Source organism: Lissotriton helveticus, chromosome 6 (assembly GCF_964261635.1).
Source record: "Lissotriton helveticus chromosome 6, aLisHel1.1, whole genome shotgun sequence".
NCBI lineage: Eukaryota > Metazoa > Chordata > Amphibia > Caudata > Salamandridae > Lissotriton > Lissotriton helveticus.
In genome coordinates, this window is record NC_136067.1 from 1,151,851,337 (window position 1) to 1,151,867,826 (window position 16,490).

The 16,490-nt window shown below is 48.3% G+C and overlaps 1 protein-coding gene across 2 annotated transcripts in view; it reads right to left on the minus strand.

Moving 5' to 3' along the window:
• Window positions 1–16,490, minus strand: part of LYST (lysosomal trafficking regulator) — a 3,192,287-nt gene that overhangs the window by 978,091 nt on the left and 2,197,706 nt on the right. For both annotated transcript variants that reach the window (XM_078648813.1, XM_078648812.1), the window contains one exon: window positions 8,254–8,406. In XM_078648813.1, the coding sequence (XP_078504939.1) occupies window positions 8,254–8,406 (153 nt within the window). The remainder of the gene's footprint in view (window positions 1–8,253; window positions 8,407–16,490) is intronic.

Below are 16,490 nucleotides of genomic sequence, written 5' to 3' on the forward strand. Positions count from 1 at the left end.
TCCCGTGTCGCTGAGTCTTCGGGTACTGGCGGGAGCGTCGACAAAGCAGACTGGCAAGTTACTGGTGGTGTCTGTTTGCACAGGGTGGTCACTCCTTGACCACAAGGGAGATGTCTTCCGTCTTCTAGTCAGAATAGAATGTCGAAGGTCCAAGAGTTCTGTATCAAAGTTTAATCTAAAGTCCTGGGGACACAGCTCCTTTACTTATACTAAGCTAAGGGGCTGGATTACCTGCTAGGTCCCTCCTATGGGTGAACCTGAGAAGTGGGTGGTTACACCCCTTTCCCTTTGCCCAGTTTCGCGCCAGAGCTGGGGCTGGAGTGCCCCAGCAACTGGTTTGAACCGGGCTATGCATGGAGCACCTTGTGTGCCCCAGGCAGTGTCTCAAAAAGCATCTGCCGATGAGGCCCTCCCTGTCCCAATACACATCTGCCTGTATGGGGAGGTGCTGGCACCTCCCTGGACAGGAAAGCTATTGTCCAGGCCTCCCCTGCCGGAGTTTCGTCCAGCAGCAGGAGATCAGACTTGTGTCTGTGGCAGCAGCATCCATTTTGTGATGCTGGGGCTCTTTTTAACTTTAACCAGGTAAAGCAGTAACATACATGTCTTTTCCCTCTAGAAGGGTGGAAAGCTACCTCCGCCGCCATAATTGGCGGGGGGAGGGGGTAGTATTCCAAAGTGATTGACACCTTACACGGCATGCTTTGATAAAGCCAAACCAAAGTTAGCAATAACCGCAAGGATTATAATGCACTTAAGAGTATATGGTATGGCTATATCATAGAACAGCTATAAGGAGATGGTTCCGAAAGCTGCAGAGGGGCTCAGCTCATGCTAGGGCATCCTCTCACATACAGCCAAGCACCCTGCCTCCAGGATTGTTGAGGCCTACCATAGGAGTGACTTATAGGTGCATATGTGTCTATATATAAGGTAGATATAGGTATACTATATCTAAGTAAGGGGTGTTTACCCCACCTTACCCAAGCTGAGTGATCAGCCTGTGGTGTCAGTTTGGAGGGCCAGCCAGGGTTGGCATAATACATGCTGCAGCCCCTGGTAGGCCTTGTATGCACCTATGCCCTGGGTACCTATGGTAACTTTACAGGGGCTCACAAGGGTGACCCAATACACAATCAGGTATGTACCTAAAGTACATGGTATCAATTTAGAGAGAGAACAGCTGGGCTGTGGGTCTGATTAGCAGGCCCACAGCTACATTAAAGTCGAAAAACCAGAAAATCACAGCAAAAAGTGGGGGTGACCACAGAAAGCAGACCCTACTCTCCTACACGCCGGCAGGACGGGGATGTGGAAATATGCATCCTGCAAGTCCAACGCTACCATCCAGTCTCCAGTGTTTAGGGCAGCCAGGACCTGAGCCAAAGTCAGCATCTTGAACTTCTCCTTCCGGAGGAAGCCGTTGACGCTCCGGAGGTCCAAGATAGGGCGCAGGCCTCCTTTGCCCTTCATGGGTACCAGAAAGTAGTGGGAGTAGCAACCACGTCCTACTTCTGGCCCAGGAACGCGCTCAATGGCCCTCTTCGCCAAGAGGGCCAAAACTTCCTCCTGCAGAAGTTGCAAGTGATCCCCCGAAATGCGATGGTACTGCGTTGGCATGGCTGGAGTGGTCGCCTCGAAGGGGCGGGAGTAGCCCCTTCGGACGATTTGCAGCACCCACCTGTTTGAAGTGATGGTACGCCAGTGGAGGAGGTGATGGCGAACCCTGCCTTCTACTGGCGTCGAATGGGCCTGAAAGCTCGGACTAGGAGGACTTTGAGGCGGATGCTGCGGAAGTGGATGTGGACTGACCTTGCCATTGTCCCCCTGCACCGCCACGGCGGTTACCACGTCCGCGACCACGTTGGACACTGGGGCAGCACGTCCTCAATTGTGTCCCACAAGGAGTGGGTGTAACGGCCCATAAGGCAAGCGGTGTTGATAGACCGCAACCCTAAACTGAATGAGAAGAACAGTTTCTTCCCAAACTGGTCAAACCTTTTTGATTCCTGATCTGGAGGAGCAGTCGGGAACGTGGTCTGGGACTTAAAGGCCTGGATCACCAGGCTCTCAGGGGTGGGGTGAACGGACAGAAAGCAGGGGTCGCGCGGAGCCGGGTGTTGGCGTCGGGCCACGTTCCGATCCACAGGGGGCACTGTGGAGGGCTTGGACCAAGTGCCCATCAGAACGTCCGTGAGGGCTTCATTGAACAGCAGCAGAGACTCCAAAGAGCTTACTGGTGGTTGAAGCACATCAGTGAGGAGATTAGTCCTCACGGCTGCATCAGGGAGCTCAAGAGCCAAGGCCTTGGCTGCCCTGCACAACACCACACCATAGGTAGCACCCTCACCCATAGCCACGGAGGGAGAAGAGATGAATCCAGTGTCAGGCGAGGTATCCAGACCATTGGCCTCCCCCAGCTCATCTGCCCAGTCCTGACCTAACTGGCAATGTTGTGCCAGAGGGTCCTCAGACCCCTCCCAGTCCTCCCCTTCATCTGTGTCCTGATAAACAGGCTGAAATGACGGAGCCGGTTCATAGGTGAATTGCTCACCAACCGACGCCGGAGACGGAGCCGAGCGGTGCCGCTCCGACTCCAGGCCCAGACCGGGGCTGAAACCGGGGGCGTCGTCGTCCGAAGACGGCGCTGGGAGTGGCACCATCGGGGTCGGCGCCAGCGGAGGAGTCTTAAGGTCAACTGGGGTCAACCGGGATCCAGGCCTGGATCCCCCAAAGCTCTGCGGCGGCGGGACCGAAGTCGACGACGGAGCCGAAGTTCCCGACGGCGCCAGGGCCCGGTGTCGGGGCTGCGGGGCACGAAGGCGCGCTGGCAGGCCTTGACGGAGGGAAGTGAGCCCTCATGGCCACGAGGAAGGATTAGTTACTTACCTGTAATCCTAGTTGTCTTCCAGGGGTATACTCATTAAAGTCATAAGCACTGAATTATCTCCGCCCATGAGCGGGAACCCGGAACACATAAACAATATACATATATATGTGTGAATATATCAAAAAGTACATAGTACTAAACTAATTATACACATATACATGTATCATAACCATAATATGCAGCCTAACATATATACATAGGCTAATAAAGCCAAACTTACACACGTTCTGAAGCATGAAAATATGCTGTATATAAATGCAATAAACGGGCATGAGCCTAAAATGCATTTCATAACCATGAAAACCTTTTATTTTCATCAAAGAACCTGTTGTAAACAGTTATTAGCCTAAAAGGCTGCATATGAAAAAATGTCTGTGTACATAAAATCAGACTGGCACCCTGCCTTTAAGGCCCCAGAGAATCTGCACACTTTGCCTTTAAGGCCTCCAGGAGAACTCTGTTCCCATCATGCACCACAGGTGACAGTTAGGTCAGTTCCTTTGTACGGTACAGCAAACTTTAGCAGGAATCTGCACTTAAAAACTTCATAATACATATTGAAAAAACCTCAATGCTACTGCTCGCCCGGGGAGGCGGGAGGGTGCTTATGACTTTAATGAGTATACCCCTGGAAGAGAACTAGGATTACAGGTAAGTAACTAATCCTTCTCTTCCAGGGGATACTCATTAATAGTCATAAGCACTGAATAGAGTAGCAAGCTCATACCCACCAGAAGCGGGCGAACAGATAAATGCATAGCCACACTTTTAAACCATAGTGTTTAGCTAGAATTAGCAAACAAATTTCTGAGGGATGCTTGTCCCACTTGTGCATCAACCTGCGCATCAGAATCTAGACAGTAATGGCGTGTAAACGTATGCACTGAACGCCAAGTAGCTGCTTTACATATCTCTGACATAGCCACATTCCTAAGGAAAGCTGTGGTAGAAGCTTTCCCCCTCGTAGAATGCGCCCTAGGTCTACCTGATAAAGACTTGTGGGCTAGCTGATAAGCCAGTAGGATACATGACACTATCCATCTAGAAATGGATCTCTTGGACGCTGCCAAACCAGTATTCGTACGACCATAGTTCACAAACAGATGGTCCGTGTGCCTCAAAGACTTTGTTTTATCTAAGAAAAATTTCAAAACCCTTTTCAGATCTAACGAATGTAGAGCCCGTTCAGCCGGACTCGAAGGGTTTGGGAAGAAAGTAGGCAATGTTATGGTTTGATTAATATGAAAATCCGACACCAGCTTGGGCAGGAAAGCAGGATGAGTTCTGAGCACCACTCTGTTTCCATGAAAAATAGTGTATGGTTCATTGCAACACAGAGCCTGGATTTCGCTCACCCTACGAGCAGAAGTGATGGCCACCAGGAACGCTACTTTCCAAGATAAGTGTTGTAAAGACGCTTTATGTATGGGTTCAAAGGGGGGACCCGTTAACTTGGTCAACACCACATAACCACTTGGATGCTAATGACAAGGGTAACTCGTCATGGAGTGCCCATTCATTTCAATGGAAATTACATTGAAGTGCCAGAAGATGCTTAGCATCCAAGTGTTAAGCTCCCAAGGTGGAGAAGGAGACCTGACTGGAGAATACACCTTCCTTAAACCTACCAGAAAATCCTTCACCACAGGCATCCGAAAGAAAGATATCTGTCTTGGCGATTTTCTTTAAGCAGTTATTGCAGCAAGATGGACTTTGATGGAACTAAACTGCAAACCATATATGAAAATCCGTCTCTTTCGAAGACAAGCCGCAACTACCGCCATACATTTGAAAAATGTTCTGGGAGCTGATCTCAGGCCGAATGGGAGTACTTCGTACTGATAGTGATGAGCAGCTACTTGAAACCTGAGAAACTTGCGATGTTTTCTGGATACCGGAATATGAAAATAAGCATCCTTCAGATCGATGGAGCACATCCAACCCCCTGATGTAACTGGGGGAAGATCTGATGAAGAGCCAGCATTCGAAACCTCTCCTTTCGAATGAATTTGTTCAACCGTCTCAAATCCAGAATGGGTCTGAACTCCGTAGCTGGACCTTTTTTCTTTACGAGAAAAAATCGAGAGTATAGGCCTTGACATCTCTGCTGAGATGGTACTAGTTCTATGGCCTTCTTCTTCAGAAGGATGTTCGCTTCCTGTTGTAAACGCTTTACATTCCACTGTAACATCTTTAGAGGACGCATGACAGGGGGTGGCTTCTTGAATCTCAAAAGGTACCCGTTCTGAATGATACCCAGCACCCATCTGTCCTTTGTGATCTGTTTCCACTCGTCCAGAAAACACACAATACTTCCTCCAACTGGAGTGGCACACGGTTGTGGAGGAAGCCTCCGTTTATTGTTTTTGAGGATGTTTGGTAGCGGATGACTGCTGCCTATTTCCATTGCCTCTGGCTCGCCCAGGTCGCCGCTGTTGGAATTGCGACCTCTGTTGATTCTGGCCTTGGTTTTGCGAGGACCAATTCGTCTGTTGGCTCCTCTGCTGGAAAGATCTCTTGTCAGAGGGACGAAAATGACCCAGACGTTTAAATTCTTTCTTCTTTTCAAGACCTACGGCCTTAAGAGTGTCCAACTCCACTTTCATCTTGGACATCTCATCGTCAGCGTGAGATCCAAACAGAGTCGAACCGTTAACCGGTAAATTCACTATTTTCCTCTGGGCCTCAGGCTTTAGCCCAGTAAGGCGAAGCCAAGCTGAACGCCTAGCACAAACACCATGTGCATAGCCATGCGCTGACAGATCCGCCGAATCAGCAGCCGCGCTAATGCTCTGGTTAGCCACCAGTCCGCCTTCTTCCACAAGTTTCAGGAAATCCTTTTGATCTTACTTAGGGAGTTTATCCGCAAAACGAGCCACTGCGTCCCAGAGCAGACGATCATAGCGGCCCATACGTCTCTCCTTCGACGTCGATCGATGACTCCCTCTCGACGTCGACACTCTATCCTTCGACGTCGACACTCGATCCTTCGACGTCGGTCACCTCACTTCCCTCGACGTCGATCTCTTACGATCCTTCGACGTAGAACCTTGCGCCCCCGACATCGTCCTTACTGCAATCGACACCAGATGTCTCGACGTCGAAAAAGATTTCGACGGCGACTGTTGAGACGCTGAATCTTGCCTCACCGGCGAAGTCCTCGACGTCGATGGAGCCCTCTTCGACGCCGACAATGCTGACGGCGATCTGGATCTCGACGTCTTGCGCACCTTTTTTGACGGCGACGCTCCCTGGAGTCGATGTTTCTTAGTTCTACCTTCAGGAGAAGCTGTTCTTCGACGTTTGGGTTGAGAAGATGGCTTAGCAGATGATGATAAGCTCTTGGAGCCCTTCTCACCACGGCTTTCTCTCTCCAGAAGGCCCAGCAACCTCATTTTCTCCCTTTCTCTTAAAGTCCTACTAGAAAGGTTGAGGCAGTGATAACACTCTTCCACCTTATGAGAAGCTGGAAGACAAACCACACAAACAGAGTGTGGGTCCGTTTTTGACATCTTCTTCCCACAGGAAGGACATTTGTAAAATACAGGTGGCATTCTGACTAAACAATCACCAACAGTTTAGTCAGAAAAAGGTATTAAACCACCACCAGAGTAGTATATTGTCAAAAAGACAAGAAAAAACCAACTTCTGACAGAAAAACTGCAAAAATTAGCTGAGCTCAAGTTCCAGGTTCCTCACAGAACAAGCCGGAAAAAAGAACTGACCTAACTGTCACCTGTGGTGCATGATGGGAACAGAGTTCTCCTGGAGGCCTTAAAGGCAAAGTGTGCAGATTCTCTGGGGCCTTAAAGGCAGGGTGCCAGTCTGATTTTCTGTACACAGACATTTTTTCATATGCAGCCTTTTAGGCTAATAACTGTTTACAACAGGTTCTTTGATGAAAATAAAAGGTTTTCATGGTTATGAAATGCATTTTAGGCTCATGCCCGTTTATTGCATTTATATACAGCATATTTTCATGCTTCAGAACGTGTGTAAGTTTGGCTTTATTAGCCTATGTATATATGTTAGGCTGCATATTATGGTTATTATACATGTATATGTGTATAATTAGTTTAGTACTATGTACTTTTTGATATATTTACACATATATATGTATATTGTTTATGTGTTCCGGGTTCCCGCTCATGGGCGGAGATAATTCAGTGCTTATGACTATTAATGAGTATCCCCTGGAAGAGAAGTCACGTATCTCCTCCGGCGTTGCATGCAGTCCAGGGACTGGAGGGTATGGGACTGGATACGACGCCTGCGGCTCCGGCGGAGCCCCGCGGGTGGTGTCACCCGAGCCCTCAGCCGAGTCGTGCGACTGGCGAGAGGAGTCAGAAGACCGATGACGTCTCTTCGACTTCTTTTTCCTCGACTTACCGGAGGACTTCGAGCCCGACGAGTGGTGATGACTCGATGAGCGTCGATGCTGCGGCTCCGCGACCGGTCCCCCGACTTCCTCCTCGACCGGGAACTTGAGCGGCGCGGAGCCGCCTGCCGGATCTCGAGGAGCTTGCGGGACCGCTCCCGTCTAGCTTTCGAGGTCAAGGCCCGGCAGTCGGGTCACAACTTGTCGTCGTGGTCGGCTCCGAGACAGTAAAGACACCGGCGGTGGGGGTTGGTCACCGACATCAGGCGGTGACAGGCGTCGCACGGCTTGAATCCAGGCATCCTTACCGGCACCAGGAGTCGATATCGACTTGAAAAGAATAGCCAAAATAGGCCAAAAAGTCAGTCAAAAATTGACTAGGGTACGCTCTTCCCCGATCTACGCTTGCCGGCGCGGAAAAAAGAAGAACTGACGTCAGCGCGCAAGGGCGACGTCTAAGTACTCTGACAACGTCATTCCGGCGATCGCGATGCCCACGACGGACGCAGAGTCGCAGCAGATGCCTACCGACGCGCAAGGGTACTACTGACGAAAACTTTCCGGATCCAGTCTGACACCTGGGGATATTCTAAGGTAAGGAATCTAACACTGACCTGTTTCTTTCAGATATTTAGTTTACAAAAATTGTGGTTCACCCTGACTAGGATTGTGATGCTTCCTTTAACCGGGCTTACACCCAGCTTTCCCCGCCGTAAAAAATTAAATAAATACATTCATAAAAGCAGAAGATGCCTAAGAACATCTATAAAAAATACTTTATTCTTAGATGCAGCATTGACAACTGGAATTAACGAAGTGGAATTGTTTCAAAGTGGAGACAGGTAGGAAGGACACAAAAAAATAAAAATAGAATGTGTGATGATGATCTGTAACAAAGTAACAACAGCTATGTACTTACTAAGCCGCACGTTTGTTTGTTGCATTGTTCAGAAACCCCCAAAAATATACTTTTTTTTTTTTTTACCTTTGTGTTGTCAAACGCCAATAAGAAAGTACATCCATTTGTTAAAAATATCTCAACAGCATTATCTCTTAATTGCCACCAACGTGTATGGACTTCCTTGATCTCTTCATAAGTCCAGGAAAAAGACACTGGATCTGTGTCATCATAGTGAGACTAAAACATACAATAAATTCAAATTATTATAAATATTGTCCATGTAGTTTAAAAAACTAATTAGTATGCTCACTGATTTTGAATTTCAACAAATTTCCCTATATGATACATTTTATAGAATACTAATGCGTTAAAACAATCAAGCACGGAATAAAAGTATATAACCTCTATATGGCTATATTCTTTTGACTGGGGTACTTACTTTCCGAAATAACGTTTCTAACAGACAGCCTATCTTCCCACAGACTACTTGTCTATTTGATTAACATCCGAGCAGAATGCTTTCAGCATGTCTTCCAGTTGTTAGGTGGCATGACTGGGGGCCAGATGTACATACTCAAGACCTGAGGCCCCAAAAGTAATGGACCATCTTCTTATTTTTCTTTTTAAAATTTGTTTCTATTATAGTTTATAAGTTTTTTCAAACATCTGATATATCCGCAATACACCATAACTGACGTAGTAAAGCTATACAAAGGAATACAGTTGCAACATGTTACATCGCAGCCAATTACATTACATTTCAAGTCTAGTGTGCAATCGGCTGGCGTAGTGTCTTGGCATTCAGAACTTAACTATAATCAACACAACAATGATGTTATATACCATAACATTTGCCCAACCCCTTTGGATCCTCTGTAGAATACTTGTACATCTCTTCAAGTACCATGTCTAATGTTGCTATATGTTTTCGAATTGGCCCAGCCGCCCAACTTTGCTCGTATACTATGTAAGTGTAAACTCATATGTCTTTCAAAGTCAATGTTTCTTGTCAATGCGTCCTCTAGGACCTAATTGTGTATAGGCTGTTCTCCTGCCTGCTCCACATCACTTTCAGGTATGTCCGCTAATGGACCATCTTCATATATACCATTACTGCACTGATTAAGTTAGTTGCACCTAATCTCTATGAACCACAGAGACCAGGCCAAAAAGAAAGTGCTTGTAGGAGTATGGTTTAGTATATGGAGCACATTTATTTAAGTGATGCACCTTACACTAATCCTAGAAACCCCAAAGGTGATTTTAGTGGTCTTTGATAACTATAGAACGCTCTCAAAGTGGTAGCTGTGGAAAGCAGCCTTCAGGCTTGTATTGAAAGAGTGTTAGGCATATTGTTTTACCAGTTCCAATCATGTAGATTATTTGAAAAAGAACCACAAAGTATATACAAAAAAATATGTCTCAGATTGTTTTACCAGTTCCAGTCATGTAGATTAATTGAAAAAGAACCACAAAGTGTATATACAAAAATATGTCTCAGATTGTTTTACCAGTTCCAGTCATGTAGATTAATTAAAAATGAACCACAAAGTGTATATACAAAAATGTCTATTTATTACACAAAACTCACTAACACATTGGCATAACTCCTACCGGGAGATATTAACACAAATACACAATATTTAAATTGCAAATAAGGCAAGTAGCACAAAGTATAGTGGTTTCCAGGGGTAGACCAAACCATATACTAAATAAATGTAATGCAAACTGTGACAGAAGTCAGAACTTGGATCAGGAGACTCAGAGGAGCTGGAGACATAAGGCACCACTCAATGTAAGTCCCCAGGAACCCCACGGAGGCTGTGTGCAGAGTGAGAACACAGCCATGTGTCCAATAGACGTCAAAGGGGAAGTTGTGGTTGCAGTTTTTAAGAAAGACCCTTCCCAGTGGACCCTGAAGAAACCCTGTGTAAGACAGAAGGTTGGAGAGTCACCCCACCCATGGATACCCAAGATACCAGGGAAGCCAGGTGCATAGGAGCAAAGTGACGTCGGAAACCGCCGTAGACCACAATGGCGGACTTCAGAAAAGATGCAGCTGGAGAAGAAGGTGAAAGAGTCCGGTAGAACCCAAGGGTGGATTCAAGGTGAGAGGTAGCTGAAGTGAAGAACCTGTAAGCAGAGGGGACAGAGTCTATGCCAATCGGAGGTGGCCTGGAGCCACAAAGACAAATGCAGATGGATGTCGGACGGTTCAGAAGTGTTGACGGTGTTCTTGTCGCTACAGCTCAGAGGACCAGGTGAAGCAGAGGAAGACCAGGAGCCGCGCACAAGCTCTCCCACATCGGAAGCGAGAACCAGGGGGTGGTGTAGGAAGGTAGGATCCTTCTAGCATGGCTATGCCCACTTGTTGCCTGGTGTCAGTGTGTTTTTTAATTGTCTGACAGGGATCCCGCTAACCCGGACCCCAGTCTCTGGGCTTCTTCCCTAAATTGGATATGGTGAGTATTTAGATACACTCCAGATTGGCTACTTGTGTACCCATGTAAGTCCCTAGTATATGGTTACTAAGGTACAAAGGGCATAGGCACATCAGGGGTCTCCCATCGGCTGAAGAATGTATTCTTCCACCACGAGAGACCACACAAATTATGTGTAAAGGCCTGGCATTGCAGCCTGTGTAAGCTGGTTACTTACCTTTAGTAATGATATATCTGTAAGAGACATAGATTAGTTATGGATTCCTCTCCTCTGAGAATGTTTTCTTCAGCAGTACCCTTGCATGCGGATAGGTGATGTCGGTCGACTCTGCGTTTGTTGTTGGCGCCGTAGTCGCCGGAATGACGTTGCAGTATCTATGTAAGACGCCGCCCTTGCACGCTGACGTCAGTTCTATACACAACATTCCACACTAGAAGCGCAGAGCCATGCAAGACACTGACCACTGGTGCACAAAACTAGGGCCCTGAAAGGGAGTCCCTTATCCTAGAAGTCAGTTCATGGAAATGGGGAGGATAGGTGAGTCGGTGAGGAATCCATAACTAATATATGTCTCTTACAGATATACAGTTACCGAAGGTAAGTAACTTGTTCATCTGAAAGAAATAATTAGTTATGGATTCCTCACCTTAGAATAGATACCCCAGCAATACCAACCCCGGAGGTGGGTTTGCAAAACAAGTTCACACCAGAAAGTCCTGGAGATCAGACTGGCCAAAGAAGCCATCTCTCCTGACTTCGTAATCCAGGCAGTAGTGTTTAGTGAACGTGTGCAACGACGCCCATGTAGCTGCCTGGCAAATGTCATTGAGAGGGACTCCTCGTCCCAAAGCAGTAGTGGCTGCCGTCGCCCTGATGGAATGGGCGTGCAGCCCCACTGGAGGCTCCCTTTTAGCTAGAGAATAGCAGGCTTTAATACACAAAATGACCAATCTAGAAATGGTCCGCTTGTGTACCGCCTGACCTTTCTTGGCGCCCCCATAGTCAACAAAGAATTGTTTTCTGGAATCCAGATGGAATGAAAGAGCACGCTTTGGATCCAGTTAGTGGAGCCTCTCCTCCTCTTTAGAAGGATGTGGGGGCCAAAAGAAGGTGGGCAAATTGATGGTCTGTCCTATGTGGAAAGAGGTAACCACTTTGGGAAGGAAAGAAGCCAAGTGTGAAGTACAACTTTGTCCGGATGACCAGCCAGGAAAGGAGGTTTGAAAGAAAGGGCTTGAAGCTCACTCACCCTGTAAGCAGAAGTGATGGCAACCGGAAAGGCAGTTTTAAGGGTCAGAAGCCTGAGAGACAGTTATGTATGGGCTTGAAGGGAGCGCACATAAGATAGGTGAGAACCAGGTTCAAGTTGCATTATGAAAGGGGATAGCGGAAACAAGTGAGTTATGCCCTTAAGGACGCAATTAACCATAGGGGACTTGAAAAGAGGAGGCTGGTCAGGCAGCCGAAGGAAGGCAAAAATAGCTGAAAGATAGACTTTGAGAGTGCTGGCCCAAAGAAAGAAGGAAGAGGAGAACCTCTGAAAGAGGGGGCAGAAAGGGGATCCACAGCCTTTGCTGCTCACCATGCCACAAATTTGTTCCATCTAGAGGCGTATTGCGTTTTGGTGGAGGGACACCTAGCTGCCAAGCTAACATCACAGACTTTGGGAGGAAGGTCAAAAGTTGTCAACTGTCGCAGCTCAATCTCTAAGCAAGGAGGTGGAGACGCACAAGTCACTTACCTTCGGTAACGATATATCTGTAAGAAACAGTAGTTAGTGTTAGATTCCTTACCTTAGAATTCCTTACCTTAGAATAGCCCCAGGCGTCAGACTGGATCCGGAAAGTTTTGCGTAGCAGTACCCCTGCGTGTCGGTAGGCGTCGCCTGCGGCTCTGTATCCGGCATCGTGATGACGTCGGAGTACTTAGACGCTGCCATCGCGTGCTGATATCAGTTCTTATGCATAGCTTTCCCGCACCAGGAACGCAGAGCCATGATAAAAACCAAAACTGGTGCCATGAAACTAGGGCCCTAAAAGGAATGAACCTTAACCCTAGATATCGGTTCGCAGAACGGGGAGGATGGGTGGCGCGGTAAGAAATCTAACACGAACTACTGTTTCTTACAGATATATCATTACCGAAGGTCAGTAACTTGTGCGTCTGAAAGAACAGGTTAGTGTTAGATTCCTTACCTTAGAATAGATACACCAGCAATACCAACCCCGGTGGTGGGTCTGCTAACCAGAAAGTCCTGGAGAACAGAACGGCCAAAAAAGCCATCTCTCCGGACCTGGCTGTCCAGGCAGTAGTGTCTTGCAAACGTGTGCAGCGAGGCCCATGTAGCTGCCTGACAGATGTCCTGCAAGCGGACTCCCCGACCCAGGGCAGAAGTAGCCGCCGTGGCCCGAGTGGAATGGGCACGCAGCCCCACAGGAGGCTCCTTTTTAGCCAGTGAATAACAAGACTTTATGCACAAAACAACCCATCGAGAAATGGTTTGCTTGTGCACTGCCCGTCCCTTCTTAGCGCCCACGTAACCAAGAAAGAGCTGGTCGTCCACCCGGAACTGGCATGTGCAGTCGAGATAGAATGAGAGCGCACGTTTTGGGTCCAGACAGTGGAGCCTCTCTTCCTCTTTCGCGGGATGCAGAGGCGGAAAGAAGGTGGGCAAGGTGATGGACTGCCCGATGTGGAAGGCTGTGACTACCTTGGAAAGGAAAGAGGGACGCGTTCTCAATACAACTTTGTCTGGATGGACAGACAGGAAAGGAGGTTTAGAAGAAAGAGCCTGGAGCTCACTCACTCTCCTGGCAGAGGTGATGGCAACCAGGAATGCAGTCTTAAGAGTTAGAAGACGAAGAGGGCAATTGTGAAGTGGCTCGAAAGGAGCACACATCAAATAAGTCAGAACAAGTTTCAAGTCCCACTGAGGCATCAAAAAAAGGAACAGGAGGAAACGTGTGAGTGATGCCCTTCAAGAATCTATTTACAAAAGGGGACTTGAAAAGAGAAGGCTGCTCAGGAAGCCGCAAGAAGGCTGAAATGGCAGAGAGGTAGCCCTTGATAGTGCCCAGAGCAGAGCCCTGCTGGGCAAGAGAAAGAAGAAAGAGGAGAACCTCTGAAAGGGGGGCAGAGAGTGGATCCACAGCCTTTGCTGTGCACCATGCCACAAATGTGTTCCACCTGCAGGCGTATACCGTTTTTGTGGAGGGCCGCCTGGCTGCCAGAATCACATCACAGACTTTTTTTTTTGTTATTTATTTTATTGCCACGCACTTCAGATACACAGCTCCAAGCCTACAACCTCTAGGGCCGGCCGCATTATACATATTTCAAGTAGACAATAAACACATGCAGACACAGCCCATCAGCCGACAACCCGGGGGTTCGGCGGCGTATTTTTTGAAGGAGCTAGCAAATTCACAGATTTCACTGCCAAAAGAGCAGGGTGCAGTTGTCACGCGTGTTTTCCTTCTTTTCAGCAACAGTTCGTCCCCACCCTCCCTCCCCTCAGTGCTACAGCTTAGATTAGAGACAAATACGTTAGCGTAATAACTTAACCAATACTAACTCCCATACTCAATTAATGGTGCCACCCCCCCACCCCTCCCTCCTTACGTTCACTGTGTATACTTAAGGTGTAATTGCTATAATGATGCCTTGTCCAACATCCCAGCCACACTAACTCCAACTGTGCTCCTGAGCTATGTCTGCGCCTCATCTGAGCTGTCCTAGCTAGAATGTCTGTCTCGGTTGCGATGTCTCAGCCAGCCCAAGTGTAAACAGTGTGTGTGCGTTGCCACCCCGCCCAACTAGCCAGTACCTGCTTCACACTGCGCCCCTGTCAGAGTCCTTGATGCCGTCTCTGAATCATGTGGCTCCTGACTAGTAGATTCCTTTCGCTCCCTCCCATTAAGTTAAGTGCGGTACAGTGCCAAAAAAAGTTTAGGACGGCTCTTGGGGGGCAGCAATTCACTATAATTCTCCGCTTGGGTACTACAGTACAACATGTCTCGCACCCATCTGGCTCTGGTTGGGAGCGGTCCTCTCATCCAACAATGTGCTACTATTCTCTTAGCCATTAGCATCCCCATATCCGTGAGTCTGCGGATTGCAACTGGGAGCCACTTGGAATTGCCAATGAGCGCCAAGCCCGGTTCCGGGGTCATGTCTACCTCCAGGATTTTGCTCATTTCCAAAAAGATGTCACGCCAGAAAGACTGGACACCCGGACAGTTCCATTCCAAGTGCATGAAGTCAGCGTTGGCAGCGTGGCATCGTTCGCAGTCTGCCGTTTGCCGCAGACCGTATCTATGGAGTCTCTCCGGAGTGTAGTACACCCTCTGCAGAAACTTAAAGTGAATCAACATGTGCCGTCCATTAAGCGATATCCGCTTAGTACTTTCACAGCAGTACCGCCATATCGCGTCATCTAACGTGGTCTCCAGGTCTTTTTGCCATGCCAGTCTCGCTTTCATAAGCTGATGCTCTCCTTGCGACCTAGCAACCCTATACAGATTTGTGAGGAGCTTCCGTGGCTCCTTAGCCTTGATGACATATGTCAATTCAAGGACGTCTGGAGGCTCTGCCATGTCCGTGCCAAGCAGCTCCATGAGTGCACTTCGCGTCCTGTGGAATTGAAAGCGTTGCAACATAGGAATCTCTCTACGGTCGCCGCGTACTTGATCCCAGGTTTTGGCCACGCCATCCTGGAAGAGGTCGCCTGCTCGATGAAGACCTAGTTTCGCCAACTCTCTAGTGACACCCTTCTCACCCATCGGTGGAAGCCAGAGCATCCACTCCAGTGGCATATCTGGTGAATATAACAACGCACCTCCCTGACGCTGTAGGAGCGAGTGCCATGCATGGTTGGTAGCGGTTATGGAGTCCAGGACTCCCGTTCTGCGATCTAAAGGCTTGCAAATCGTGGCCGGCAATGGCTGCGAGTGCGCAAAGAGTCGCTCCATACGAACATGCGGGATCATCTTGTCTCCGTGTATCCAAGTGTGCAGGTGCGACGCCTGAGCTACTCTGTAATAATGTCAAGGTCAGGGGGCCGAGAGTCCTCCCATGCTGTAGGGCAGAGTAAGGGCCGACCACTTGACCCTGGGCTCCGTTCCCGCCCACGCTAGGCGACTCATTAGACTCGCCAGCCGCTGAAAAAAGGCCCTAGATAATACTGTTGGAAGGGCATTAAAAAGAAATAGGAACCGCGGCAAGACCACCATTTTCATAAGGGCTAGGCGGCCTCTCAAAGTGAGAGGCAGTTTGCTCCAGAGCGCTATATCATCTTCCAGCTTGCTGATCGCTCTCCCGTAGTTTTTCTGATGAACAGGTCCGGGTCCGTGTGGAGCTGTATTCCAAGATACCTAATCAGGTCTTCAGACCATTGAAGGGGGTATTCCATTTCTACCTGCCCAGTCACAGGTGTGAGAGGGAAAACAATGGATTTTGCCCAGTTGACTTTAAGGCCGGAGAGCGCACCAAAGTGGACCACCTCTCTCAGCAGCGGGGGAAGGTTTGTTGCGGGGTCATGCACATAGAGCAGCGTGTCATCAGCATACATGGACACTATTATTTTGTAGGTCGGAAATCGTGTGGCCGTGGTATTCTCTCAGTGCGCAGGCCAAAAGTTCTGCTGTTAGTGCATATAGCAATGGGGATAGGGGGCAACCTTGGCGAGTTCCCCTGCCAATGTAAAGGGATTGCGAGACCGCATTACCAACTCGCACTCTAGCTGAGGGCTCTTTGTAAAGGGCGCCAATCATTTGCAGGAAGGGCTCCCCTATTCCCATCCGTCGCAATACTTGGAGTAGAAACGGCCATTCCACCGAGTCAAACTCCTTCTCCATATCAAGGAATATAGCCACTGCCTT